This window comes from Hypomesus nipponensis, chromosome 9 (genome assembly GCF_054491055.1).
Source record: "Hypomesus nipponensis isolate SF chromosome 9, ASM5449105v1, whole genome shotgun sequence".
NCBI classification, from domain to species: Eukaryota; Metazoa; Chordata; class Actinopteri; order Osmeriformes; family Osmeridae; genus Hypomesus; species Hypomesus nipponensis.
In genome coordinates this window covers 13,534,738-13,561,411 of record NC_140369.1, presented here as the reverse complement: position 1 = coordinate 13,561,411, position 26,674 = coordinate 13,534,738, and the positions used below count along the sequence as shown (strand labels likewise).

General features: G+C 45.2%; 3 protein-coding genes across 5 annotated transcripts; 1 reads left to right on the top strand and 2 right to left on the bottom strand.

The window, feature by feature from the left end:
• Positions 1 to 314: 314 nt before the first annotated feature.
• Positions 315 to 10,086, bottom strand: LOC146273038 (RNA-binding protein 38-like). The gene is made up of 5 exons (XM_084704397.1): positions 9,567 to 10,086; positions 7,323 to 7,446; positions 6,972 to 7,026; positions 2,424 to 2,896; positions 315 to 430 (listed from the first exon to the last, which is right to left on the bottom strand). Exons 1-4 carry the CDS (start codon positions 9,777 to 9,779, stop codon positions 2,572 to 2,574), a joined length of 717 nt encoding a protein of 238 aa, XP_084560523.1. The 5' UTR covers positions 9,780 to 10,086; the 3' UTR covers positions 315 to 430; positions 2,424 to 2,571.
• A 1,479-nt stretch (positions 10,087 to 11,565) lies between these two features.
• On the bottom strand, positions 11,566 to 16,406 carry rae1 (ribonucleic acid export 1). 2 transcript variants are annotated; one of them, XM_084704742.1, is made up of 13 exons: positions 16,072 to 16,401; positions 15,214 to 15,324; positions 14,895 to 14,999; positions 14,661 to 14,753; positions 14,488 to 14,574; positions 14,286 to 14,372; positions 14,098 to 14,169; positions 13,837 to 13,944; positions 13,630 to 13,736; positions 13,471 to 13,546; positions 12,957 to 13,151; positions 12,531 to 12,616; positions 11,566 to 11,949 (listed from the first exon to the last, which is right to left on the bottom strand). In XM_084704742.1, coding segments are annotated over exons 2-13 (1,107 nt in total). In that variant the 5' UTR covers positions 15,304 to 15,324; positions 16,072 to 16,401; the 3' UTR covers positions 11,566 to 11,948. The 2 variants fall into 2 exon arrangements, with proteins under 2 accessions (XP_084560868.1, XP_084560867.1); XM_084704741.1 differs by lacking the exon at positions 11,566 to 11,949 and having other exon boundaries at positions 12,527 to 12,616; positions 16,072 to 16,406.
• Positions 15,518 to 26,094, top strand: LOC146273036 (bone morphogenetic protein 7-like). Of its 2 annotated transcripts, none has more exons than XM_084704740.1 (7): positions 15,518 to 15,584; positions 22,745 to 22,934; positions 23,960 to 24,108; positions 24,250 to 24,450; positions 24,551 to 24,627; positions 24,715 to 24,825; positions 24,997 to 26,094. In XM_084704740.1, exons 1-7 carry the CDS (start codon positions 15,545 to 15,547, stop codon positions 25,144 to 25,146), a joined length of 918 nt encoding a protein of 305 aa, XP_084560866.1. In that variant the 5' UTR covers positions 15,518 to 15,544; the 3' UTR covers positions 25,147 to 26,094. The 2 variants fall into 2 exon arrangements, with proteins under 2 accessions (XP_084560866.1, XP_084560865.1); XM_084704739.1 differs by lacking the exon at positions 15,518 to 15,584 and adding an exon at positions 18,283 to 18,679.
• The last annotated feature ends 580 nt before the right edge of the window (positions 26,095 to 26,674 follow it).

Sequence of the window (26,674 nt, the reverse complement as noted above, 5' to 3'; positions counted from 1 at the left end):
CATAACATGCTCCGCTAGGCCTGTATGACCTCGTTCATCAAGCTGACACTGCTCTGTTTCTCCCCTCTCATGATTCAGTGAGAAGGAAGGAGAGAGGGAGGGAGGGAGGGAGGGAGGGAGGGAGGGAGGGAGGGAGGGAGGGAGGGAGGGAGGGAGGGAGGGAGGGAGGGAGGGAGGGAGGGAGGGAGGGAGGGAGGGAGGGAGGGAGGGAGGGAGGGGAAAAGAGTGAGAAAGGGAAGGAGGGAGGGAGAGGGGAAGAGGGAGAGAGGAGGGAGGGAGAATGAAAAACATGGGAGTGAGAAAACAACACAGGATAAATGTGAACAAACGATTTAATGAAGATGGGGATGGAAGAGGAGGGAGGAGAGACTGGGAAAAACAAAAGTCAACAATGAAGAGAGTCTGAGGAGAAGAGCCAGAGATGAGAGGCCTGAGATGGAGAAGGACAAACAATAAAAAAGTTAGATGATGGAGAGAGAGAAGAACCAGAGGAACAGCCAAACACTAACAAAGCTGCAACTATCCTGCTTTAACACAAAGCAGGCACAGAGCAGAGGACACGCGTTCCCTCACTGTACACTGCTTATAAACACATATGACAAGATTCAACAATATAATTGCAAGTCGGAGACATTGATTCCATTAATGGACAATGCTTATTTAAACAAAGCAGGACTCCATTACTGTCCAATTATCTAACACACTGTAACAAAACCATATGTCATTCCTCATTGTTGTAAAGATACACACTCGCTTCTACAGATTGTACCCGACTTTGGTCATGAAATGCCAGAGCTATTTTGAACCAGAGTCCATGTTCCCTAAAACCATGTGGCCTAACAAACTCTCTTGTTTGAGAGTAGAGGAGGAGATTCAAGCAGGAACTAAGCTAGACGTTTTGCTTATCAGTTGTGTCTTGATATGTAATTAAAAAAAGTCTCCCCGGCAACAGTGTGTGTGGGGTGGATCAAGGAACACCCCGTGCCCCGGCAGGAGGTACTGCTGTGGGCTGATAAAATGTGGGCCTCTCTTGCCCTAGACCCCCACCAAAGCCAACAACACACCGTGATAACGACCGTGTCACATACAGACGTAAGGTCTCAACTGAACCTTCTCACCCCTGTGACTGCTCATGACTGGATGCTACGTCAATAGAAATAATCTACGACTAATAGACAAGGCATGAGGCAAAGTAGTGATATATTCAACGTTACAAGAAGAAAATTCATGTGCCAATTTTAATAGAAATTCTTTATTTTGTATTTTTTTTTTGGTATGGCTTCCTTGAAGGGACTTGACATTGTACTTAAAACAGTCTATAGAGCTTTTCTGTTCATGCCAGCAGCCAGTGATACTAGGGCCTACAAAAGGGCATCTAGTTGTGCATACAGGCAGATCAGTTGGTTCCTACATTGATCTCAACACAAAGTAGGACCATGAAATGACCCAGAAACAATACCCATGAGTCTGCCTCTGCAGGTTAGAGGATCTCAGTGCTGCAACTAGACATACTGTAATTGTAACCCAAAACTTTTTACTTACATTATCCTATAAATACCTAAACATAAACATTGTGAATGTATCAATAACTGAAACATTTCCAAATGCTGTACATGAATGTCCTTTAGACAAAGCAACATGTTTGACAATCATCTTAGATCAACAGTTAGACAAAGAAGAAAACACACTGGTATTGGATCTCAGTGTCAGATACCATCCACATCAATACCAAATGCTCTTGGCCTCCTCCCACCTACTGCATATGATTATCTACATCCATCAACACAGTAAATCAACAACAAAGTGAGTGTACAGACTGGACTAGACTATAGTATAAATAGGAAGCATCTGGCCATATAACTACGACAGGGGCCTCTCCCAGTGTGTGAGTGAGGGTTAAAGGAGCTTTTGTATAAACTTAGAAGATACAACAAGGTATTCTATTAAGGCCTCTTTAATAAAAAATTAAAAAGTAGTCCTGAAGTCACATTTTCAGGTGGGGGACCTGAAGTCTGTCCATTTTGTCCTTGATCAACAGTGACTTATCCTTGTTCCTTTGTTTGGGCCATTAACACTGGACAAGTGTGCTCACAGGGCTAGCCCAGGGCCACGGCCCCCAGCCTGCCCTTCTCTAAGCCCAAGCCCAGCTCACTGTCTCAAAGCAGCAGTGTCCGAGGTAAGCCTCTCCAAAAACAACTATGTACCATAGACATTGTTGATTGAACAACAAAATAACATTGAATACATAAAACACGGACAGGAACATTAATACAATATAGATAGACAATAATAATAATAATAATAATGATAAATCCTCATAAAATGAATGTGTCTGCTTCAGGTTGCCCTTAAATAGCTTAACACCCTGACCCCACAGTCCCTAATCCCTGACCCCCCCCCCCCCCCCACCCTCCCATCCCCACCTTCCATCATCGAAGAAGGGGCTCATCCTGATGGTACAGTGCAATAGTCCTGCCCTTCCCTGAAACCCCTGACAGTAGCAGGGTCAGCCAGGAGGGTGCGTCTCCAGGCACGAGGCTTGGCCTCCCATCCCCCCCTCCTCCCCCTTCCTCACTGCATACGATCTGGCTGGACGTGCGGCTGTGGGGCGTACTGCAGGAAGGCCGGGGCGGGGCCTGCGGCCGTAGGGAGGGTCTGGTGGACGGCGGCGGGGACAGAGGCTGCGGCAGGCCCAGCGGAGGGGCTGGCGGCGTAGCCGTAGCCCAGGAAGCCTGGGGAGGCGGCGTAGGGGTACTGGTCGAAGGCGGATGAGGCATACTGGGCGTAGGCAGCACTGTAGTCCAGGTAGGGTGAGCTGACAGAGGAGGACACCTGAGAGGGCATCACCAAGCTGGGCTGGACGAAGGCCTGTGGGTACATGTACTGCTGGGCCAACCTGCACACACACACAGTAGAGGAGCCGGGTTAGAATGGACATGGAGCAGAAGGACACAGAGTCCTCCAGGGCCTGGATTCTATCATTTACATTGTCAAAGAGCTGGCTTGTCGAGAGTATAAAAGCTTAGGATGTGTCCAGTCTGCTGACCACCCTGGGAATGGGTGAGAGCTAAGCCAGACACCATACCACCCACTGCTAATGTGACGACAAGGCAGAGAGGTAAGGAGGCTGGGAGGGAACTTAACCTCCGACAGTTAAGAGAACCTACAAAACCTGTTAGGTAGGCCCCCTGAGCAGACGTGGAGAGGGGGAGGACAGGAGGAGCGAGAGAGAGAGAGACAGCCGTTACTGGCAGGTTTTCAAGTTCAGACACCAGCGAGTGTTTTAACAGCTGCTGCTCCTCACTCGCAGAGGAACCCCCCCCTCCCACACACACACACACACACACACAAACGGGAAGTAACAAAGTAGTAGACTTGTGTGCGTTATTCCTGTTGAACGTGTGAAGAACATTGCACAGAAATGATGTGAAGGAGGGTAGCTGATAGAAAGGAGACGCGTCGGAGCAGATAGGACAACTGGGCTTCACACACACTGATGAATGATTCGAGCTGAGGGCTCTGGGGAATTCTCTTCTCTCTCTGGATGTGGTCCCAGACTGGAGAATAGAGCAGAGGGACAGAGAGAGGGGGGATGGGGAGCTATTTTTATGAAGGCCAAAGATTCCCTCTCCTGGGGTCTTGCTCCATAGAGGTCGCAGGGTGAGGGTTGATGGCAGGCTACAGTACAAGTGTCCAACTGCAGACTGTGCGCAGTTCTGGGGGTACAAACTGACATTACTCAACTGGAGGAACACACACACAGAGGAGAAGGAAAGGGCGCTCCACTCACTGCAGACTCCACACAGGGAGAGAAAAAGAATAGGCTCTTCAGCCCTGCCATACAGACAGGAGGTATGGTCCGGGGGAAAGGACGACAACAGGGGAGCAGAGTCACAGCACACCTCAACTCGTTCCTTGACCGCGTCTCGACACTAATAAACAGCTCTCTCGTCTCCCTCCTCCTTTAGTGACCACGCGAGGTGAGAGGACAGGGGAGGTTTTAACCATGTCCTCCCCTCAAAACAGTCAGGAGGAGTTAAGGAGGAAGGAGACATGTTAGGAGTATTGAGAGACAGCCTTCACTTCAACAGCGCAAATGGGAGCATGCAGGGACACGGTAGACAGGAGGACACACACAAACACAAACTAAAACCCCCCTCTATCCCTGGACTTCAATCAGCAACGAAAGTCACCACTGCACACCTCAAACCATGCCATATATGGAAGAGTTACTCTTTAATCAGCATAACCTTTCCAATGTCATATCACACACACACACACACACACACACACACAACACAGAGGAAGATAAAGGCACTCCAATCCATCACAACACACTGCACTGCACTCTCAAGCCATCACTGGCACCTTTGAGTGGGGTGGGGAGTGGGGGCAGTCACATGCTGCAACCTCCTGGAGCCTCCATATTAGGCCTCAACGAGTCCTGCACCTTGGGTATCTTCGCTCCCCTGCAGGCACACTGGTCAGCTGGGAGCACAGAGCAACCATGAGTGGGTTTGATAGGATAGTGGTGGTTAAACAATGAGGTGGCTACAATGGTGTGGATGATACATCAAAAAATAGACATCAATCCTTCCCACGGAAAATAAAACAAACATTAAAAAATACATTGGTGGGAGCTGTGCTTGGGGGGAGGGGATATTAACTGAGTGTAAACTGGGCTATAGAGTTGATTTACACTATATACACAGCATCATACAGGTAAAACACTCTCACAGCTGAACACTGCTACAGAATGGAATGAAGCTATTCACAAATAAGTTCAGTATTTGTGTAGAGTCTACACTGTAGACTTCTCTTAAGAATGGCTGCAATCTCACACACACACACACACACACTTCCCCTCTGTAACCTCTAAAGTGTGTGTAACCCTTTGCTCTGACCCTAGCTTTGATGAGCTGACAGAACATGGGTTGACCTTTAAAAACATTAGGTGGTGGACTGCCATTATTACTTTTTCAATGAGAAAGTTATCCTTTTCACAATTCCCTTCACAGGATTAATAAAGATGAGACAACACACAGAAGTCAGAGGGTGAATAGGGAAAGAGGAAAACAGGGAGGTGAGGAAGAGCAGTGTGCTCCCCAGGCTCCAGAGACCCCATGACATCAGAGGGCGAAAGGGAGCATTGTGGGCCATCGGGGGGGAGGACAAGGGGTCAGCTGGTTTGTGCTGACGGCTAGCGGGTGTATGTGACATGTGCCACTCTGGGGATGGCCGAGAAGTCAGAGTGGCAGAGCCACTGACATCAGCACACAAGTCCTCTCAGCATCACAGCTTCAGCTGACAAATACAGCATATACATAATCAGGATACCGTGTCAAGTAGTCCCTGCCTACACTCAAATAGCTTATTAAAGCTAGTTAAAATGGCCTTCTCGTTCAGTCAGGTAAAGATAAACATCAAAGAGGCCATCTCGAGAGAGTGGAAGGACAGAAAAACAGCTTCTGTTTGACACCCATGAAGGTGTCACCCACAGAGACTACTGCCTCATTAGGCAGAGATCTTCAGAGACACAATTCACCCTACTCCATATCCCCTCCCCCGTTCCTTACACCTTTTCCCCACTGTAACCCACCTCCCCCCGACCCACCCCCAGTCTCACAGAGGTGTCAATTTTCAGTGTATGTGTCTAATCGCTCCCCCACACAGGAGGACGGGTGTTTTTCTGGGAGAGACGTCAAGCGCTGCTTCCTTCGATCGCGGGGACGTACGGGTGGAAAGACGGTAGGGAACAAGAGAGCTGCTACAAAAGGGGGGTTCCGGAGAAAACGGATGGGAGTTGAAGGGAGACGCCATATGAAGACAGAAGCCAAGACAGACAAAAGAAAAAGTCTCTGGCCACACTACCACCCTTCCAAACCGGCTGTGCCCTTCAACGGCATCCCTGGCCTCCTTGACCCGGCCGGCCCCTCCCAGCCCACAGTATCTGCTGACCAGAGCAGCGCTGGCACACAAGGACGAGCTGCTGTCCAGTCCACACGGGAGGTCCAATGTCCAGCAAGTGCTCCCTCCCAACCAGCCCACTTCACGTGGCGGAGTCAAAAAGTCCTCCCCACCACATGTTGTTCAAGGGTTCGGGGCGGGAGACGAGCTGAAAGGCCACTTGTGTGCTTGAAATCTCCAAACAGCCTGTGTCTGTCAACTGCCTATAGAGAGAGCTGGGAGCCAAGCAGACAGGTGCATGGGCTCTCTAGGGGTGCAGTCATGGGAGATTAAGGGGGTGTAAAAGGTTGTAATAAGAGCCACCACCTGTCAGGCACATGGCACCAAGCAGCATGCTTCCACCACTGGGAGCTCCTCCCCGTTCCTATGGCAACAAGCACTTGGACATCAAGGGACTTTCTAAGACCCCCCCCCTCCCCCAAACTCCCTGAACGTGCTCATACATGCCCCTGATTGACATGCGACAAAGACACGAGCTCTGTAGGTGGGTATGGATGACTACGTTTTAACCTTACTTATATTAACAGAAATATGAATCTTCAGCGTAAGCGATGAATGCTCGTTGGCTGTCCATAGTGAGCGTTCATACGAGAGGGGCTGATGGTGACACACAGCAGCAGGGGGGCCAGGGCTGTTAATCCTCTGACAGCCACATGGTCATTAGCTGCCCACTGGTGCATGTGTCCTGGACATGGTCATAGGCTGGGCTCCCTCAAGGTTGTTTCTACAACACCAGACCCCGCAGGGCCTAACCGAGAAACCAGTCAACCAGGGGAACACCAGGCCCTACGACTGGGACATGCACCAGCAACATATATACCTAACCTATATTTGATAACTATTAACCAAATACATAAGAGACGAGCTGCACCAACAGAACTACTGAGAGCTTAATGCAGGCAGGGGACAGACAGACGAAACGAGAGGAGAGCAGCACTGTTGTCTGGTTTTTATGAGATAGTAAACTTATGATGAAGAGGGAGCGCTCAGTCCTACTCACTTACCCATACTGCCTCTGGATGAGCGCAGGGTGAATGGACTGCACGCCAATAGATATGCCTGGAAGACAGACACACAGCCACGGTCAAACTCACATTTGCATTTACAGAGGAGGAATAGAGAACAATACACAGACGACAGAAAGAGACCGAGCAGAGTGCATAGAGACGGGGCTTGTCTCAAACAGCATGCTAATATCAGCACAGGCAAATGCATGGTAGATAGTCGGAGCGCTTGCTCCTTTCAGATGGAAACGCGTGTCACTGTACACGAGTGCGCACTGGCCGCGTGAGCGCCGTGGAGCGTTTTGTGTGGTGTGGAGGTCGGTCGGCGGCTCTCACCCCTGTCAGGCTCACCTGTCTGCATGCTGCGTGGCTTGGCACCCAGGTAGGCCAGGTTGACGTTGGCCTTCCGCCCGTCGATGATGGGGTTCGGGTCTTTACACGCCCTCTCTGCTGCCCCCCGGTCAGTCATGGTCACCTGATTAAGACAGGGGATTGAAGTGCAAAGGACAGCGTGAATCCCAAAAGGTCGACACCACTTCCCCTTGTGTCCCTAAAGGCTTCACCCAGACACCTTTATCACCATACAGCACCCCCGTTGTGGTTAAGGTCACTTCAGCCCTCCAACGCAAAAGCACTGAATGATAAAACAACTCCCCCACCCCCTTCCACCCTGCCAGCCGTCATAAAAGTCCTCTCTGCTGAGCTTCCACTGTTTAGATTCCCCTTTCTTAACAGAAGAGGAAACTGCACACAAAGCACAATGACCACAACTCAGAAACTACCCTAACACTAGGCCAACCCCCCCACCCCCACCCCCACCCCCAGCCTGCCACCCAGGCCTGCTGAAATATGGATCTGGGACAAATAAGAAGGGCTTATCCAATTGGCCAACAGATATTTAAGGAGATTGTTTCATCTGCCAAACTCCTCACCTCCCCCCTCCTTCCAGAAGAATTAGACATCCCCGTCTGCTTTGACGGTTCTCTTCTGCCGACTCAGGAGGTTTCAGATCATTCGATTGTAAATGTAGATCTTAACTGTGGAGTGGCTTGCTCCTCGCCATGGCCGTCCTGAGCCTACTCCAGGGCTTGTGTTGTGAACACAAAGAGGAACAAGGCTGTGTTTACACTGGAACTCTGCTGAAGGGGGGGGGGGGGGGTCTACTAATCCACCTCTGGAGTGTGTATAAAAGGTAGGCTAAGCCTGGCAGTGGAGCATCCCCACTTCCTCCCCCTCCCTCTGGGTCTGTCTGAAGCAGCGAGCAACAGGATTATCAAGTTGGCCTTGTCCGTTACCAGGGGGGGGAGGAAATAAAAAATGCCACTGGCTGCTTTTTTGCTTTTCCCAGCATGTGATGTGCTGAGGCACCTCTTTAAAAGCATGGAGCTCCCACATACTCCTGAGCCGGTCAGACCTGAAACACCAGAGGCACTCAGCAGACACATCCACAAGGGATTTGGCAGTTGCTAATGTGTAAACGCTGAGTGTCATTGTTTGCCAGTGTTACGGTTCTAAATTTTGTTAAACGTAAACACAGACTGCACCCAGTCACCCACCCAGAAGCACACACAACTTTCCATTCCATCTTTGGTCTACATCCACGATGAGTCTCCAGTTCTCTTAAAAATAAAAAGTCTGCTTTTCCCATTCATTGTATCTTCCGGATGTCTATTTGCCCGCCTTGTAGATTATTCGGTTTCTTTGATCCTCTTCCAGCTCTCAATGGGAAGATACCCAGACACTTAATGTGAATGGAGGTCACACAGAGGATCCAGCATAGGGACAGGACCAGGTTAGTGCCCAACTATGGTCATACTTTCTTGGACCAAGTCCTCCTTTCACATTCAAATCAACCATTGAGCTAAAATAAAAAGTTAGGATTTTCATTTTGAAATGAAAAATGCAAAAGAAAATGGTGTTCTGGGTGACCGGAGCGTTTGATAACTCACATTTGCGGGATGTGACTTTAGTTGATGTCTTAATGACTTACTCGCAGTGAGGTAGGCTACATCAAACCGTAAACAGACCTCTGCCGCTCCTAATTGCAGTTTTCCATTCCATTTGATATAGGACCAACACTGAACGCTTCTATATGGAGGGGAAAGCATGTCGCCATAAACGCAAGCGAGTGCGACATACAGCATCTCACTTCGGCGCGTAGTTACAGTTCTCAACGGTTGACTGTTAAGCACTGCTTGGTGTGTCGTGTCGGTAATATTGGCGACTTCTGGAGAGTTGGTTAGAGGGATGAAGGATATTAGAGACATATGTTGAGATATAATCTTCTTATCCATCAAATCATGTGATCCTCATAAAGCCAAATAAGGAAGCAATGAAAAAAAAATATATTTGGTTTCGGCATCGCCTACTCGTTAAGCCGCACTGTGCAATGATTAAATACGTCATTTTATAATATCAACTCCAGTCATTACTTCGCCAACACTTCGAGAAACAAACCTATAAGCCTACCGTGGTGATCCCGTGACATTATCAAATGGCACCATAATTAAAAGCTAGTTGGTCAAGCATTGAACAGTAGCACGTGCCAATGCTGGTGAAGTGCCCGACAGAGTAATGACATGCAGTGGTACTTACAAAGCCGTATCCTCTAGACTTCCCAGTCTGTCTGTCCGTTATCACAACAGCCTCATCGATCTCTCCGAAGGCTTCAAAATATTTTCTTAAGGAGGCATCGTTTGTGTGGTAAGGCAACCCACCAACAAAAATCTTGGTGAAAGTAGTGTCTTTTTGTATTGCTGTAGGATGCATCACTTCCAAGGCTCCGTTCATGAACTGATGCAAGAGCATTGAAAGGCCGTAAAAACACTAATGAATAAAGAAAATGTAGGTTAACCAATTAGTCTAATGTTTTATACAGCAGAAAACTGTCCAGCACAATATCTGGCTTCATAAAAAAAAAGTTATTGTGGTCCGTTCCTTCCCAATTACAGGTGTATACTTTCGTCCTTCGGCCGGTTGGCATGCGTGATAATTTCCTACACTGTACGCTACGATCTCGGACCCAGCTCTGGTCTCGGTTTTCTACTGGTTCCAGTTTTCAGTCACTACAGGTCAAACTCCGACAGAGCTTTATCTTCACTGTTCGTAACCGCGCCCACTCTACACAACCGTCCTATCGGCAAAGAATCCGAACGACAACTTGACTCATGAGTCCCTCCTATTCACCCACCCTCACGCAAAGCCTACCGTTTGCACCTGCCTGTGTTTGTCTATAACTACACAAAGAGAAACCACGATTTATCCAAGAAGCGCGCCTTGGGCAACACCCCTGTTACTCTGTTATTTATACCTCTATGATACACTATATTAACGTTAAGACAATAGCCTATTAAACCTGTTTAACATCGAATCCTGTTTGTTTGATTAACGGAATCAAATTATTTGAACTGATAAATTGTATGCAACTATCTATGGCTTGGCATTGGAGCGCTTGTAAACGGGTTTAGGATGTGATCCAAGCCCATTATTGTAAACTGGAAAACGACACCATCATACTAGTATTAGGCTAGCCTTTACGATATTCAAGGCAAATTCAAGTGCATACATAGTTTACTCACATTTAAGTGGTGTCATATTAGGCTATTGACATTTTCATTGGTTATCAATTTGTAAAATATTGATGGTAGGCCCGCCGTTTTTGACCGCCTGTAAAACTTAATGTTTGGCTCATGACTGATAGCAAGCAGGATAACGCTCTCGCTTTTGTGTTAACGGTCTTGTTCGTTGGTTTTCTTTCAAGGTCTCCTGTAAAGTAATTGATTGCTTCATTGTTGGGCCGCGTAACCAAAAGTTGGCCAGAGAGGGCAGGCCATGGCTTGTAACTGAGTGCTGCTCACGGAGTGGGACCGTACAGTTGCTATGAATTCATAAGACATTGATTATCTCCAGTCTTGGTACAAAACAGTACCTGGGCTTAAAATACAATGTAGCACTATGGCAGCTTCAGTTGCCAAAATGCGATGGATTTTGGAAAGAATATTGAACATGGGTCTGTCCTATGTGAACTGGAACCCTAGTATCCCAAGAACGTATGAAGTTCAAATTCTCGTTAAAAAGATCCAAAGGACTCTAATTCACACTCAAGATCCCTTGGAGCACAACTGCTAAGTACCCAAAGCCCAAATGACAGTTAAGTGATACTCTAATGACAATAAACATTTATTTCATTCACACCTTTTTATAACCCGTTATCTTCTCACACATGGCCTTTGTAATCCCCACTACCCCTAATTCATATCCTACTGGTAAATCCCCAATCTCCATTACTTGTGCCAAACAAAGACTCAACTGAATCAAACTACCTAGCTTTGATCCTGGACTGATATCTGAACTTCCTACCATCACTCCAGAGATAAACTAAAAGATGAAACACTCCACCTTGTGGCCACTTGGTGACCCTGAGCAATATCACAAATCAACATTTGTAGCAGTAGAGTGCAGCGTTGTTTATAGGCCATAATGTACATTTGAAGTATTTTATTTTGTTGCTTATATTTCTGATATAATGGCAAAAGCCATGTTATACTGACAAACAACTGATGTTTCTCCAGACAGAATACATGTGGAAAATCTCAAGTGGGTCCTGCGCAGGTTTATTTATTATTTCACATTTCAAATTTAATATTCGAGCTACACCAGGATGACAGGAAATCAAGAGTGAACGCAAATTCTTTGGAGAGCAGTATAAAAAACAAAATGCTGCAGACATCAATAAAAAAACAACCAGATTCATGACAATAAAGCCCCCCTTAATGTGACCCCATGAGACCAATATTCACACGGCTGTCATCAAGACTGGGTGTTTACCCAACTCTGATTGGTCCATGCACAGTATGCAATGCCAGAGCATTGGTCCAGGTGTTTGCCAAAAGGAAGGCGTCACTGTCTTGAGCGTATACACACACTAAAGCAGCAGGTCTTCCATGTTTCCACACAACGACGACTCGGCACTACAAATCTAAAGACAGAAGGGAGGGGTCAGTCACAAAGAGCATCTTTAGACTGTCTTTTTATGTATTTTACCTAGTTTACATTGTTAAGTCTATGGCAGACAAACAAAATCAATAATGCCATTGTAAGAAAGTTCTTCAAATCATCAAACAAGTTTTTGTATTCAAATTCTGTACTTAATTAATAAACCACAGTATTTTAATCCTTAGTGTGATTAGGAATGCACAGCAAATCCTCACTAATTCACATTTGAAAGCATGAATACAATTAATTTCAGTGCAGCATGCTCTTATCCTTAAAATCACTAAAGATACAGTTAGTGAGAGCTGGTACGTGTATGCACAGCACAGCTCAAACTTAACTGTTAAACCGAGCTTAACATCTCAGAGAGCACTTCAGACTTAGCACTACACAGCAGCACTTCACAGTACTCTCAATAGCAGCTGAATCCCTGACCACCCACATCCCTGCATGCACAAGACCAAGAGGTGCTGAGAAAGGCCCCAGCCACCATGACTGAGGAAGTAGGGCAGCCATATCCGGTGACACCCTCTCCAAGATTACAAACAGCGGCTGCCCCTCTCTCACCATTTCTTGTTCCGAGGCTTCAGTTCCTCAGCAGCGTTCCGTAGGAAGATATAGTTCTTCTTCTGGGGGTTGTAATACTCATGTCCCTGAGGAGTGCAAGCGACAGGGCAAGAGTTAGCTACTTGTATCATGATACTGATGCCAGTTAACAGATGTTTCACTGCCAGTGCTGCACATTGTTAATCACCCACTAAACATGATTCATGTCTAGGAAACTATTGATTACTGGGCAACAAACAAGGAAAAACTGTTACATTAGGCAGCTCTCTGTGATGCCCTGTAATGTATAAACCCTTCACATAAACCTGGGTCACTAGGCTGTCTCCATGAGGTGGAAGGCCTTGGTAAGTGGGTAACTATGGAAACAGAACATTTTGCACACATCTGCAAACACAAGTGGTGGTTGTCGGTGAACCAGTATTTTACCTTTGACCAATCATAGCTGGAAGCATAGGCAAAGATGTTGCCATTGTTGTTGAAGCAGCAGGCTGTGATTGGCTGGTCCAGCTGCTCAGAAGTCTTGAGTTTAGTGCGGGCGTCTTTGTCCCAGAAGCTGAATCGTCCATCAGAGCCAACAGTGGACAGTGTGCCATGGACAGGGTGGAAGGAGATGGCATTCACCTGGAGGAAGAGCAGTTGGTGAGCTGAGAGTGATTAGAGTGATTCTCATATTAATAAAGACTCTTAAGCCCAAAAGAAGTAGGGAGTACGAATGTCATTGTTTAGGAGGACCTTGTGTGTTCTTACATTCTCCAACAGTTTTAGAAACTCGATAGCAACTGTTTTGAAGCACGTACGCAAATGTACCAAAAGCAGCTTTGAAGATCAATCTCAGGGCTATTTTGTTATCGTATTGGATTTTTAAAATATCCAGTCAAGTATTACAAGAACATGTATGGCAAAACGGAATAAATATAAACAACATCCAGACAGAACTTACAGCATATATATCCTGTGGTGTGGCAGTGTTGGTTCCATTGGACCTGTGGCACTTGAAGGTGAAGTTGTCCTTAGCCCTACCAGAAAGCAGACCCAAAGACAAGTACTTAGGAGCCATGTCAGATGACATCCTCTACTCGAGACATGTGCGTTCACTCACGGGTTTGGGGGGTTAATGTAGTGGATGGCCACTCGACCCTCAATGCTTCCCAGGGCAAAGCCTGTGGGCTTGTTCTGCTTGTCTTTGAAGATTGCCACACATCGATGCTACGGGATGAAAATGTGAGGGGGGGGGGGGGGCTACAGTTAGACAGATCACTTTTTGAAATTGCAAGAGAGAGAAAGAGAGATGAGTTGAGTCATTCACCTGGTGTTTCAGTGGGGAGTCTATCCTGCGGAACTCTGAGGGTTGGTTCTCCAGTTGGTAAACGATCAGACCTCTCTCTGCTGTGGCCACCACTGCCATGGGGTACACCTGGATAGGAGAGACGGCCAAAAGGGTTTAGCTATCCACATCCTCAGATTTAAACCTTGGCTTATACCATGTTGGAAGCTAAATGTCCCACAACATTGAGGGACATTTTAGTTAGGATGTCATCACTTCTTCGGGAATGTTGCCTCTACTCACCACATCAGCACAATAGCATCTCTCTGGCATCTGCAGAGACATCATAGGGTTGGGGGAGCGTGTGTCCCAGAACTGTGGGTGGACAAATCCAATATCACATTATCACAATATCATAAGATATATATATTTTTTTAAATAAAAACTTTAATAACAAAGTTATCCCTGACACACTGGCGGAAACTGGTTACCTTCAGTGTTTTGTCCCAGCTGCCAGTCATAATACAGCTGTAGTTAGGGGCTTTGATCCAGTGTATTGTCCTGATGGGACCATCATGCTAGGGAGGAGGGAGGTATCATGGAGGAGGGAGGTATCATCAGTTATGATCACTTTTAACAGCACTATCCATCTGATTTAACACATGGTGAACAGAATGGGTGTTGCCTTATTACCTGTGCAATCTGCATGGCCTGGTTACTGTTTAGGTCCCACATCTTGGCTGTCTTGTCACATGAGGCAGTGAATACTTTGCTCCCATCCTGACCAAAACAGAAAGGACCATCACATCATATTCCACAATACATTCATTAAAGTCATATCAGGAGTGTGATGCGTTTGGTCTTACATCACTCCAGCAGACATCCAGCACTGGGCCAGTGTGCATTTGTTGGGCTTTGGGCACAGTTTGCCCATTGTCTTGAACCTCCCAGCACCTCACCTACGGTTACAGAAAAAAAAAAAACATATAGTTAGTTAGCAGCACTTTCCTTGTTGGTTACCATGCATTAAGGACTGTGAAAGCATCTCACAGTTAATGAAAATGTATGTTTACAATGTAATCATAATGAGAGCCACTTACATCATTTGCCCAGGATCCGCCAATTAAAAAGTTTCCTGGCATTGTGGGTGGGCTAAAAGTCAGACAGCTGATACTGTCATCAGGTGGCGAAGTCACCTCAACATCCTGCACCAGAGTCAATATGAAAAATGCACTCAAACCAAAAATGAACTGGCACAGTATACTACTTTGCTGTTTAGAAAATCTGTTATTCAAAGAACAGCAAGACAGTGACTTGGCATAATAAGGATTCCTTATAAAACTGTACCAATATGAACATAAACAGCCCCATACACTGTGCATTTATTGAGGGAAATATGTGGCAATATCATGCACTTGCCTTCATGGGATTGTGGCTGTCTGTTGTTGTACTTCCAAAGACACCGGTTCCTCCAGTACCAAAACCGGTGGTTGTCCCAAATAAACTCATAATTAGAAGCTAGGCAATGGGCTATGAAAGGGAAAAGGGAAAAAAAGAATGACCATTTCAGCAAGCTGGCTCAGTTACTTGCATTTGCGATACACTGAGCCAGCCTTTCTCAACTTTGGTCCTGTCCACTACCCTGTATGTTATAGTTGTTTCCCTGTCCACTGATGGTTTATCATCGAGCGCGAAGCCTGCTAACGTCCCATTCATTTGAATCATTTGATCGAGCAGGGAAGCATAAAACATGCAGGGCAGTGGGCCCCGAGGACCAGCATTGGGAAAGGGTGAGAAACGTTAGACTAGCTGTCAGTTGGCCTTGCAGTAGTATGCTAGATATCAAACATTAACGTTATGCTAGCAGGCTAGATTTATTGTTGACAACACCGCTCCCTTACGCGCTTTTAGTACAAGCCCATGCCATGTCTGACATGAAGGGTGCTAGCGACAACGCTAACTTTACCTTACTAGAAGAATGTGGTAGCTAACAAACTCGGTAACCATTGATAAGTTGTGCTATGCACAGCCAGGATAATGAAGCAGATACTGGAACAATATAGCTGGACAGCTAGTTGATAACTTCCTTTACATTGTGTTTGTAAAAGGAACTACTGCCCATGCCGATGCTACGCCCATAGCTAGCTAACTAGCTAGCGTTAATCTGGACGGCTAGCATTAATTGGTTAGCTCCCATCACAGTGAACAACAGTCCTGTAATGGAGGTAAATTATAACCATTTTGTAAATCAGGACATAAAAATTACAATGTACATACCTAATATGGATGTATAACCCAGTAATACAGAAAATTGGCACAATTATTCTGGGGTAGGCAAATGTGGCGCCCTCAAGATAACTTGCTTCATTTGCCAACCTGCCGCAGACGCTTGTTGATGACGCTAGCCTTGCGGTAGACCTGTGTGCAGGCTCAGCTCCAAATTCTTGAAATTGTGTTATTTCTAAATACCAAAATACTTCTATCTGATGTATGCTTAAAATCTAGAGTTTCATAGCATTACATATTATTGCTCGAAACTACGTAGTTAATTAGATACAAACTCCACAGTTGATACACCAAAAGTAGGCTAGGTTGATTAAATAGCCTGGATTCCAAAAATAACTCAATACATGCACCTCAAACCTAGCTATATTGATAAGCTATATTTTACCTTAGATGTGTCATAATGTTGACTTTTAAACGTATTGGCAATAACAACAAATCGCCACTCGGTGGCAGTAGATATGCACCAATGCCAAATCCAGATTCGATTTTTTTTTTTACTCCGGTGTAGTATTCAGGGATAGGCAATCCTATATTTTGTCTGTTTTATGCAACTTTTCTATCCAAATGAAAATGCCGTAAACCAAGCGAAACACAAATAGAATGTGATTTAACAAGGCTTTTATTTGGTCTGGTGTCTTATGTACTCCATATAGCCTGTTCATAGATTGTCTCAAGTAGTGTGAAATGTAGCCTAATAGCCTTTACAAGAAACTATGTTACACGTCAGCATTGACATTAGTTTATTATTTTTCTTTTGGTTGCACACAGGCCTACAGATGTTTAGTTGTGCAAACCACCTGAACAATAAAAAAGACACACTGGACACCAGTTAGTAAATCCCTGTGTCTCTGTCAGACAATTGCATTGATTGTTACACCTCCCCCTCACCACTCAAACATTCCATGCACCTTGGGGTTTGCACTTTGCACCTTGCTCTGTAATTCAGTGGTCCCATTAGCACGTCCCTCGTGTTTCTCTACAGGGCTGCCGTTGTTGATCACTTACTTTAAACGCATCACCACCAACAAGGGTGGATCCTGACTCATTGTTTGAGTTCAAAGGTGTCTTGAACAAGGGATTATCCCTCATTACGGTTTGACTGACCAAAGGGGAGTTGTAGCCCTCATGTAAAAATCTGTTATTTATGGAGAACAGATTTTTGTATTGCCTATAGCAAAGATACAATTCAAACTAGTACATTATTGTTAGAAAATCACTTTTGCACTAACCAGGCAGGTTGTCTCAGCAAGTATGTGGACACATGGACACATCTAACCCGCAAGATGATTGCTTGACTCACTTATAATTGCTGTGAGAAAGACCTGCTTTTCAAACAGGCTTTGTTTTAGTGTGCTGAATTTTTTAGATTTGAATTAGAGGGACAGAGACATTGTGATGATCAGTTGTGTGTCCTCATTTGGCCAGAAATCTGTGGGACATGTTCGACCTTTGCTTTTTGGGATAGGGGACTGGGGAATCTTGTGACAAGACTAATATGAGGTGGCACAATGCCAGGCTACTGTGAACATGATAATTGGCAAGAGGGCACAGATACAGCAGGCATCAAACCTGTGAATCTTGACAGAATCTTGGCATACAATTGAAACTTGTTTTCACACTGTAAATGTTCTCTACCTCTATCTATCTGTATTTTCCACATGTGATTTTGGGTGTATATTAGGAGGTTATGTGTGTGCTAAGGGAGAAAGAGGAGAGAGTAACACATTTGCATCCATCGGGCCATTCTTCAATCCTGCAAACAAAGCAAATGCAACAGGACAATTAGGTCTCACACTGCTATCATGGGCCAGGTGTTCAACACCCATTACCACGAAATAGAAGGACATTGATCTCTTGCCCTGGTTTTCATCAACCCATCTGGGCAAAGCCCTCATCATCCAGCAATAGTCATTCCTAGACACAAAGCTTTTCCCATTTAAAACCACACCCGGCCCTCCCCTTAGGAGACCACATTTCCATAAAGACCATTAGCAAGTCGTGTACAGCGCACTCACCAGTAGCAGGACTAGCGCGCCGCGCGCACCAATCCAGATGATCTCAGGGGTGCTTGAAATTCAAAATAAGATCAGGTTCGATGTGCTCTCTTCCAATGCATTTTGAAGTGAAGTGATTGGAGCCTAACTATTTCAAGTTTATCCGTATCTTACGTATTCCAAATACTTTTGACACTATCATCTGAACATGGTGACAATGTTGTTCAGTCGGGTCTCGGCGTTTTTAGTAGCATGCGGATATTGTATTTTGGCCGATGTTACTTTTTCTAACTTCACTCTGGATAACGAAGTGCACTCCAGCTTCATCCAGCGGCGTCTGCGGAGTCAGGAGCGCAGAGAGATGCAGCGGGAGATCCTCTCCATCCTAGGGCTGCCTCACCGGCCACGGCCGCACATCTACACTAAACAAAACGCAGCCCCGATGTTTATGATGGATTTGTACAACTCAATTTCCACAAACGGGGAGCCAAAAAGTTACTCATATTATAACCCTGCATTTACGACCCAGGAACCACAAATGATAGCCCAACAAGACAGCCGCTTTCTGAATGACGCGGATATGGTAATGAGTTTTGTCAACCTTGGTACGTTGTTTTTATTTTTATTGTGCTTTGATATTTGTACCTCCATTCAAATTATGTGTAGCCTAAGTGTAGTGTTACAACTTGCTTTCGAAACTGCTTGTAGCTTAATAAAGGGGAAGTATTTCTTACATTTTGGTGAAATATGTTGCATTGCATTCTATAGGCTGAACCTCACAATTTGTTTGTATATATGGCGACTAGATTATGAATGGAGACTAGACTATCCAGATTTGAGTGTGGATTATGTGCAAGGTGAGGTGGGCTAAAACTTCACGAACAGGGCATCAGTGACAAATCAAGTATCTCTGCAACACTTGCCCTCTGGGCGTAACCCTACCACAGAATAAGCTCGGAAGGCAAACAAAAACGCAAATCAATTCCACTCTGCTTTTACCTGTTGGTATTGGGATTAAAGAGAGAATACTCTTTAATGCCTTTGGTTGTCTGAAGTCACTTTGCTGAAATAGCGCTCACATAGTGCATTAGCTAAGTGCATGTCTTTGTGACAACCAGTAGGGCTGCAGCTCTACACTGAATGCTTTTAGGTCACTTTCTCTGTACTTCAAATCAGATTGTTCTGCATTCCTAGTTGTGAATGTTATGACAACATGCCCATATCCGATTTCCCCGGAATCCCTTCAAAGCCTTGGGAGACCAGCTTTAAGATGGCTTTGTTTCGCATGACTAAGATTTGAACAGGCATTTCTGGAGTCTAAAAAAAGGGCAAGACAGGTTGACCAAAAGACAGGGTGGAAACATTCAGCACTAGTCTACTATAGACTCTACCTCAAACAAATATGCAGATGGAGCCTTGCCAGTTTTTTTTTGTGTAAGATGTAAAAGGAGATTTAGAGGGTAAGGTGGCTTCATGATTACATTTATGAAATTCAAATCCTATTTTTTACTCTTAGATATCTCATGCAAGTCTAAAATTGTTGTGTTAAAACAGTGCTTTTGGCTGCTATTCAGCAGTATACTTTATGCAACATCTAATATCAAAATGACCCTCCCCTTTACGACCATCTTCTTTTTCAACAAAGGGGCACACATGCTGAATCGGCAGATATTTGAATTGTATTTGTTGTATTGTTACTATGTATAAAACTGGCTCCAATTCCAACATGGTTTATCAACGTAAATACCCTCAAATAAATGCTGACAGCCTGTACCTCATAATCATTGTTATCATCAGAGTCAAATTCATATCCAATGCGCTGTGGTACAGAGCCAAAACACAAAAATGTGACTGGCCAAATAAATTATGGAAGAGAAGGAGCTCTCATAAGCTCAGTTCATTGTTCCTTCTGCTCTTGATTGGCTTGATTGTCTTGGTTCCAGCTGTGGGTCTCACCATTTTGAAAGAGCCTGTCTTGGTGGTCCCTGGAATAATCACACAAGACCAAACTGGATTGAGGCATTTCCCTTCAACAGACCACAGCTTCCAGTGAGGAACAGAAACATTTTCCCTGTCTTTCTGTTATGGGATCATACATTTTAGACGACAATATACATTTACATTTATATATTTAGCAGATGCTTTTATCCATGTAGATCTAGCAAATGATGGAGTCAGTAAAGTAAACATTTACATTTAGTCATTTAGCAGACGCTCTTATCCAGAGCGACTTACAGTAAGTACAGGGACATTCCCCCGAGGCAAGTAGGGTGAAGTGCCTTGCCCAAGGACACATCGTTGCAGATGAATCGCAGATGAATGGATATTGATGAAATGCACTGGATGGACTAAAATCTACATGTTCTGATTTAAATGTCTGAACTGTACTCACAGTAGCTTAACCACCATTCCACAGTGCCTCAATTGCAGTTATTCAGCTCAAGCATTAAAGTCATGCCAGTATTGCACATCAAACTAAAGCACCTGTTCTTTCTCTTCACATTTGAGCTTCAGTCTTTCAGTACATGTACGGCTACTGTGTGGCAGTATGGCTATATCATTGGAATTATAATCATTTCCTGTATTGTGTAAATCAAGTATGCCCATACAGTTAGTTATTGCCTGACTGGTACCTTATACCATGAACTGGTGTGACCTGTATCCAAGTGGTTCTAATGCCTGGCTGGGGCAGCTGCCATTGTTGTCTGGGACGTTCCCCTGAAAACACACCTGCAGCACCCCTTGCTCGTTCAACAATGTAAGACAGATGTTCAATAGAGGCAGAATAGAGTCTGTAAATAGAAGTATGCTTTTTCAAGGCATATTCGGGTATAACAGTTCACCATGCCAGTCATGAACAGAGGCTATTGTGAGGCTAAGCAGTTGAAACTGTTCGTGATAAGATGATTGGTGGAACCTAAGTAGTTTGTACAAGAGATTATCTTTCTTCCCCCAGAAAATCTGATTACACACCTAATTATTTTTCCATCCTTTGTTGTAAATATGTTTTTTTTTCTACTTTCAGACTTTTATGACCTTTAGGCTTTTAATAACAATCTAGCAGTCTTGTACTGTGTTTCCAGATGGATTAATTAAATATGAGGTGCCGTGTTTGGTCAACAAAGCCTGTTTTAGTGGGTCGAATCATTCTCATAGAAAGGACCATTTTACATCATTATATCCAGAATCTGGATTATATTATTGATTTGTTTAAAGATTTAAAATGCTTAGTACAAGTGGCAGCTTAGCAAACCAATTACATCAGCCAAATCATTTTAACCATGGGCTTGAAGGATTGGGCCATGTCAGTGTGCTGAGTCAAGCCCAGTGTGAGGAGGTTGAAGAAGTGTTGAAATGCCTCACAGAGAGAAGTTAGCATATCTGAGGGCTGATCTCTGGGGCTAATGGGCCCTAACGTAAACACACAAGTTCTTACAAGCAATTATTGCCTTCATAAAAACGCCCCTGGTTCCTTTCCAGCATTTAATTGTGGTCAAACAAATGACTAGCTGGGTTTAGAATGCTCTCTTCCTAACAATGAGCGGGTTGGTCTTGCCTTATGGGCTGTGGATATTTGAGTGTATAAATACGTTTTCAGACTGTATGCATTTTGTGTCTTTGTGAGACATGATGTGCTTCTGTGCCAGACACAAATCATCCATCAGAGTGTGTGCTTCCGTGTGTACCGTGAAAGGTGATGTGTTTGTGTGTGTTCATAGTGAGACACTGAAACCATAGCTAACCATCAAAAAGGACGTGATGTCATGGCATCTGCAGGCAGGCAGGGTTTGAGGTGGGTAATCATGGCTGCCCTTTGCACACCTCCAGTGAGGGAAGTCCCCCCAGACCTCCACTGCTCTTTCCAAGGACAAACACGTTGGGTAACGCTGTAAAAACACTGGAAACCTCCAGGAACCCTCCGGCTTTCTCCAACCAACATTATTCTGGAAACTCTGAGAGTGGGTCAGCTGTTTCAGGGCAGGGTGGGACAGACCACATCTCAGCTGTGGCTCCTCACGTTAGATTGCTCTGTTTCTATGTGGTATTCATATCACTAAGGTTCTTGTCAAATTTGTAGTTCTTAAAAAAATTATCAGATTCTATTCTAAAAGATGTTTTTTGGTTGGCTGTTACTATTCCCCGTTGATGTGGACAATGGCATTAAGGGACTTTTGGTAATCTAGTTATGTATTAGCTAATCTCAAAATAGCCACATCAACTCACTGCAACATAGCATAATGTGTGTCTGTGTTGGGTGCTGTGGTTTTCCGGGGCAGTTTTCTAAAAGGTTTTTGTTGTGGTCAGCACATGTGTGCAGTTTAAATGTGGAGCCAAATTGAGCCCTGAGTGTGGTTCCCCCACACACATTGGCCATTTACACATTGATGTTTGAAACACTTACTGATGTTGAGATCACTCACTCCTCTCAGAGAAGCAAGAGTTTCCTATTTCTAACATGGTACTTCCGAAATGTGGGCTAAGCAGCATGGAGAACTGTTTGATTCAACGGGGCAGTTATGATAGAAAGAAACCACAAACTGGCTGCTAGTCTGATTATATTCCCAGAGGCCTGTGTCTTGGCATACATACTCAGCTACCCCTGATCTAAGTCCATCTGTATCTGTACTAACAACCATATATTTCTTTCCCTCCTTCGGTCCCTACCTCAGTGGAGCAGGACCAGGACCCCCTGCCTCTGCAGCACCGCAGGGAGTACCGCTTCGACCTGTCACGCATCCCGGAGGGAGAGGCCGTCACGGGGGCCGAGTTCCGCATCTACAAGGACTACGTCCGAGAGCGCTTTGAGAACGAGACCTTCCGAGTCAGTGTGTTCCAGGTGCTGCAGGAGTCCCCCAGCAGGTGACCTCTCTCCTCCAATCGCAGCGCTGAGTGGGCATTCTGCACGTCTCCTCGTGTTCCTGCTGATGATATGCCTCAACTTGTTGACTACAGATAGGTACACAGGGTGTACCCACGTTTAAGCGAATTCAGCAGCAGGAGACTGGCTCATGCTGCAGTGTTGTGTCTCCAGCTGTTGCTGTAGGCTTCCCCAGGCACTCCTCCTAATGATTTACTGTCAGGCTGGTTAGTTAACTGCTACAGCTTAGACTGCTTATCTAGACATTAGTGTCTGCTACAGAGAGAGAGGAGTGCTCCCCAGAGCACTGTTGGATCACTCCCTTGCTGTTGATTATACATGGACAGATTACACACCCTGAGGCCCTGTTTGTACTGGTGTTCAGCTGCTTTGTCTTAATTCCGTTAATGCCCCTCATCTTCCATCAAAATCACCCCCCCCCCCCATTTAACCTCACTGTAGTAGAGCATATAAACCTACACAGATACGGCGTCGTGTGTGGGCGTGATGTGTGTCTCAGCGGTGACAGTGAGACTGAGATGTTGGTGTTAAGAGGAACACCATTGTCATTCACAGACACACACACACATGCCCACCATACAGACAAGCAGGCGACAATCAAAGAGTCTCTGCTGTTAGCCTCAGGGCTTGAAACTCAATATGTAAACGAAGCCATTGTCTGTGAAATCTACCTCTGAGCTGCCATATCTGCTTCCATCAGTCTGGGAATTTTTATCTGACGAGGAGAGATGCCTCTTTTAATAATGGCCGTATAAAGGATACAGAGAATGTTATCTCTTGTTTGTGATTAATAGCCTTCTAGTTCAACCATGGTTTTGTTGTTGCACTAGAACGGCCTAGGGAAATCAAATTAACACTGAATGTGAAATGTCATGACAATAAACAACCCAAAATGTTTTTCAACCAAAGCTTATTTTGTTAATTCAGAAATCGAACCAACGTGTAGAATGTAGGACACCTGGTGCATAACCCTCCTTGTGTGTGTGTGTGTGTGTGTGCTCGCCAGTGATGTGGAGCCATTCCTGCTGGACTCGCGGGTAGTGTGGGCAGCTGAAGAGGGCTGGCTGGTGTTTGACCTCACAGCCACCAGTAACCACTGGGTGATGAACCCCGAGCAGAACCTGGGCTTGCAGCTGCTGGTAGAGAGTGCTGACGGTGAGTCACCACAGTAGAATCATGAGGGGGAGCTCCAAATATATCGTAAACTTAGTGGAGTGAACTGTGATTGATAGACGTTCAATAGGTCTATTCAGCAGCGGAGACTGTTGGCTGAAATGGGTCTGTCTCCGCCTTCAGGCCAGAGTGTGAACTTCCGGCTGGTGGGATTGGTGGGCGGCGCAGGGTCACACGACAAGCAGCCCTTCATGGTGGCCTTCTTCAAAGCCACTGAAGTCCGCTTTCGCAGTGCCCGCTCTGCCCATGGTCACAAGGGGCGGAACCGGTCCAAAACCCAGAAGACTACCCAGGATGCCTTGAAGGTCGCAGAGGCTGCTGCAGGTAGGCCCCCAACACAGCTGACCACCACAAGCAGAGAGTTGATCTTAGTTATTCAAGTGCCCAGCTGAACTTGTGTTATATTTACCCTCTGGTCTTGCAGAAAATCTCAGCACGGAGCCCAAGCAGGGCTGTAAGAAGCATGAGCTGTATGTCAGCTTCAGGGACCTGGGGTGGCAGGTAAGCCATTGGACCAGTGTGTGTTGCTAACCTTCAGGAGTTGTTTGTTGTCATTTGTAACTTACAGTTTTGTGGATTTTACCACAGGATTGGATCATTGCTCCAGAGGGCTATGCAGCGTACTACTGCGAGGGTGAATGTGCCTTCCCCCTCAACTCCTACATGAACGCCACTAACCATGCCATTGTGCAGACTCTGGTAAGATTAGCTTTAGTTGTAATATCACATAGTCTCGAGTCTATAGCGGTTATTTAGTGTGCACCATTTCCTATACTCTGGAGGTACCAGACCATCTGTTTTTCAGAAGTCACTAGTACATCTTATCCGGTTCTGTGTGCCTGATAGCTGTCCACCATGTTTCTCCTGCAGGTACACTTTATAAACCCAGAGACGGTGCCCAAGCCCTGCTGTGCTCCGACCCAGCTGCACGGGATCTCAGTGCTTTACTTTGATGACAGCTCCAACGTCATCCTGAAGAAGTACCGCAACATGGTGGTCAGAGCCTGCGGCTGCCACTGACGTATGGCATATCTCCCACTTCCTGGGATGCACTGGGACAGGAGGAAGGGGAGGGGCCAGGTGTAGGAACTTAGTCACTGCCTGATCTGTAAGGACCTGCTGCTTCAGGGCTAACTGACCTCTCTTGTGAGCTTGACTAGGAACTGTCATGTATTGTATATCCACAAATCCTTTTTTCTTTCATAACTAGAAAATACAGAAAGAGGAACACTTACTGTGCCTTGGTCCACTGCAAGGACTTCCAGTGCCTGGGCTTTTACTTTTTTTTTTTACAAAATGGTGCATTGGACATTTGAAAAGAGAAATGAAAATCATCAGTTATGAACTGGAAGTTTGACAAGTACTGAAGCCCACATGGTAGCCTGTGCCTGGATGGGAAACCATGTTTGGAACTTTGCATCTGATGTACTTTACATGTCAAGTAGACATGCAATATATTTTTATGAACACATGTTTTTTTTGTTAGACTGTTTCAAACAGCTGGGTTACCTTTGAGTTAAACATAATCTATGTGTTTTCTTTTGAAATCCTGTTTTTAGAGCCAGCGTCTGGTCAGAGTCAGGTGTGGGACATCTGGCTCTCTGCATTAAGGGAGGTGGTGGGGGTTCTGGCAGGACTAGCAGCTCTGACTGGTAATACGAGTGTGTAGGATTGATAGGCCGGGAGGTTAGGCTGAGTTTCCTGGAGTGGGTTGTAGAGATGTATATCACCAAACCCTCCGCAGCAGAGGGGAGGCATGTGGTCTCAGAGATGATTCTGCCCCCAAAATATATAGTGGGTTCTGAGCCATCACTCCACTTCAGTGTTCTCTTGATGTCGGGCCAGATCTGCAGGTGGGCGAGGGGAGGCCCTATTTTTTGTCAAAACAAAATGTCAGATTACAGCAGCAAAAATAAACAGAAACTGTTAAAATGGACCTGGGGCAATAATTTAATATCACTCTGCCATGCACGCAACCAAAGACTGTAACTTGAAAGGTTGATTAAATATATATGATACTGTACATAATGGAAATACACACTGTGCAACTATGAAAAAAATAAGCACAAAGCTGAAATATAGCCTATTTCTAACCTGTATACAGTCTATTTATTTCCAATTAACAACAAAGTAATTTTCAGAGCATAGCATTTTGAAATGGTAATAAATGAAAGTCAAGACATCAATGTCACACAAAAGTGCAACATAAGGCAAAGCAGGAATCAGCTGAACAGCCAGAGGCACATAGGAAGACCCGCTCATTTGTAAACATGAAATCACACATCTAAACAAATATAGAGGTAGAAGCTGTTTAAGAATTGTACACATATCTTTCCTGAATGAACTAAAGTAATACATTTTAGGTGACACATTCAAATACGTCAAGTCATTCACCAAACAGGATGCTTTAAAATGCAACCAGAACCGTTGCTTAATCCTAATAATCATAACAACAATAAAAATATCAATAACTGTAATGTAATAGGAATTTTGATTATTGTTTTTATGATGATTCTATTTGCTCCTAAATTACATGAAGAGGTGAATC

Coding starts and splice junctions, on each gene's coding strand:
- rae1 (XM_084704741.1), bottom strand. CDS start 15,303: ATGAGTTTATTTGGGACAACCACCGGTTTTGGTACTGGAGGAACCGGT. Junction 13,547..13,629: donor TACATTAACCCCCCAAACCC/GTGAGTGAACGC, acceptor GCTTTCTGGTAG/GGCTAAGGACAACTTCACCT. Junction 12,617..12,956: donor CCAGCTATGATTGGTCAAAG/GTAAAATACTGG, acceptor TGCACTCCTCAG/GGACATGAGTATTACAACCC.
- LOC146273036 (XM_084704739.1), top strand. CDS start 18,283: ATGGTGACAATGTTGTTCAGTCGGGTCTCGGCGTTTTTAGTAGCATGC. Junction 22,935..23,959: donor CTGCAGGAGTCCCCCAGCAG/GTGACCTCTCTC, acceptor TGTGCTCGCCAG/TGATGTGGAGCCATTCCTGC. Junction 24,451..24,550: donor GGTCGCAGAGGCTGCTGCAG/GTAGGCCCCCAA, acceptor CTGGTCTTGCAG/AAAATCTCAGCACGGAGCCC.
- LOC146273038 (XM_084704397.1), bottom strand. CDS start 9,779: ATGCTCTTGCATCAGTTCATGAACGGAGCCTTGGAAGTGATGCATCCT. Junction 7,447..9,566: donor AGTCTAGAGGATACGGCTTT/GTAAGTACCACT, acceptor TGTCTTAATCAG/GTGACCATGACTGACCGGGG. Junction 7,027..7,322: donor GCCACGCAGCATGCAGACAG/GTGAGCCTGACA, acceptor TCTGTCTTCCAG/GCATATCTATTGGCGTGCAG.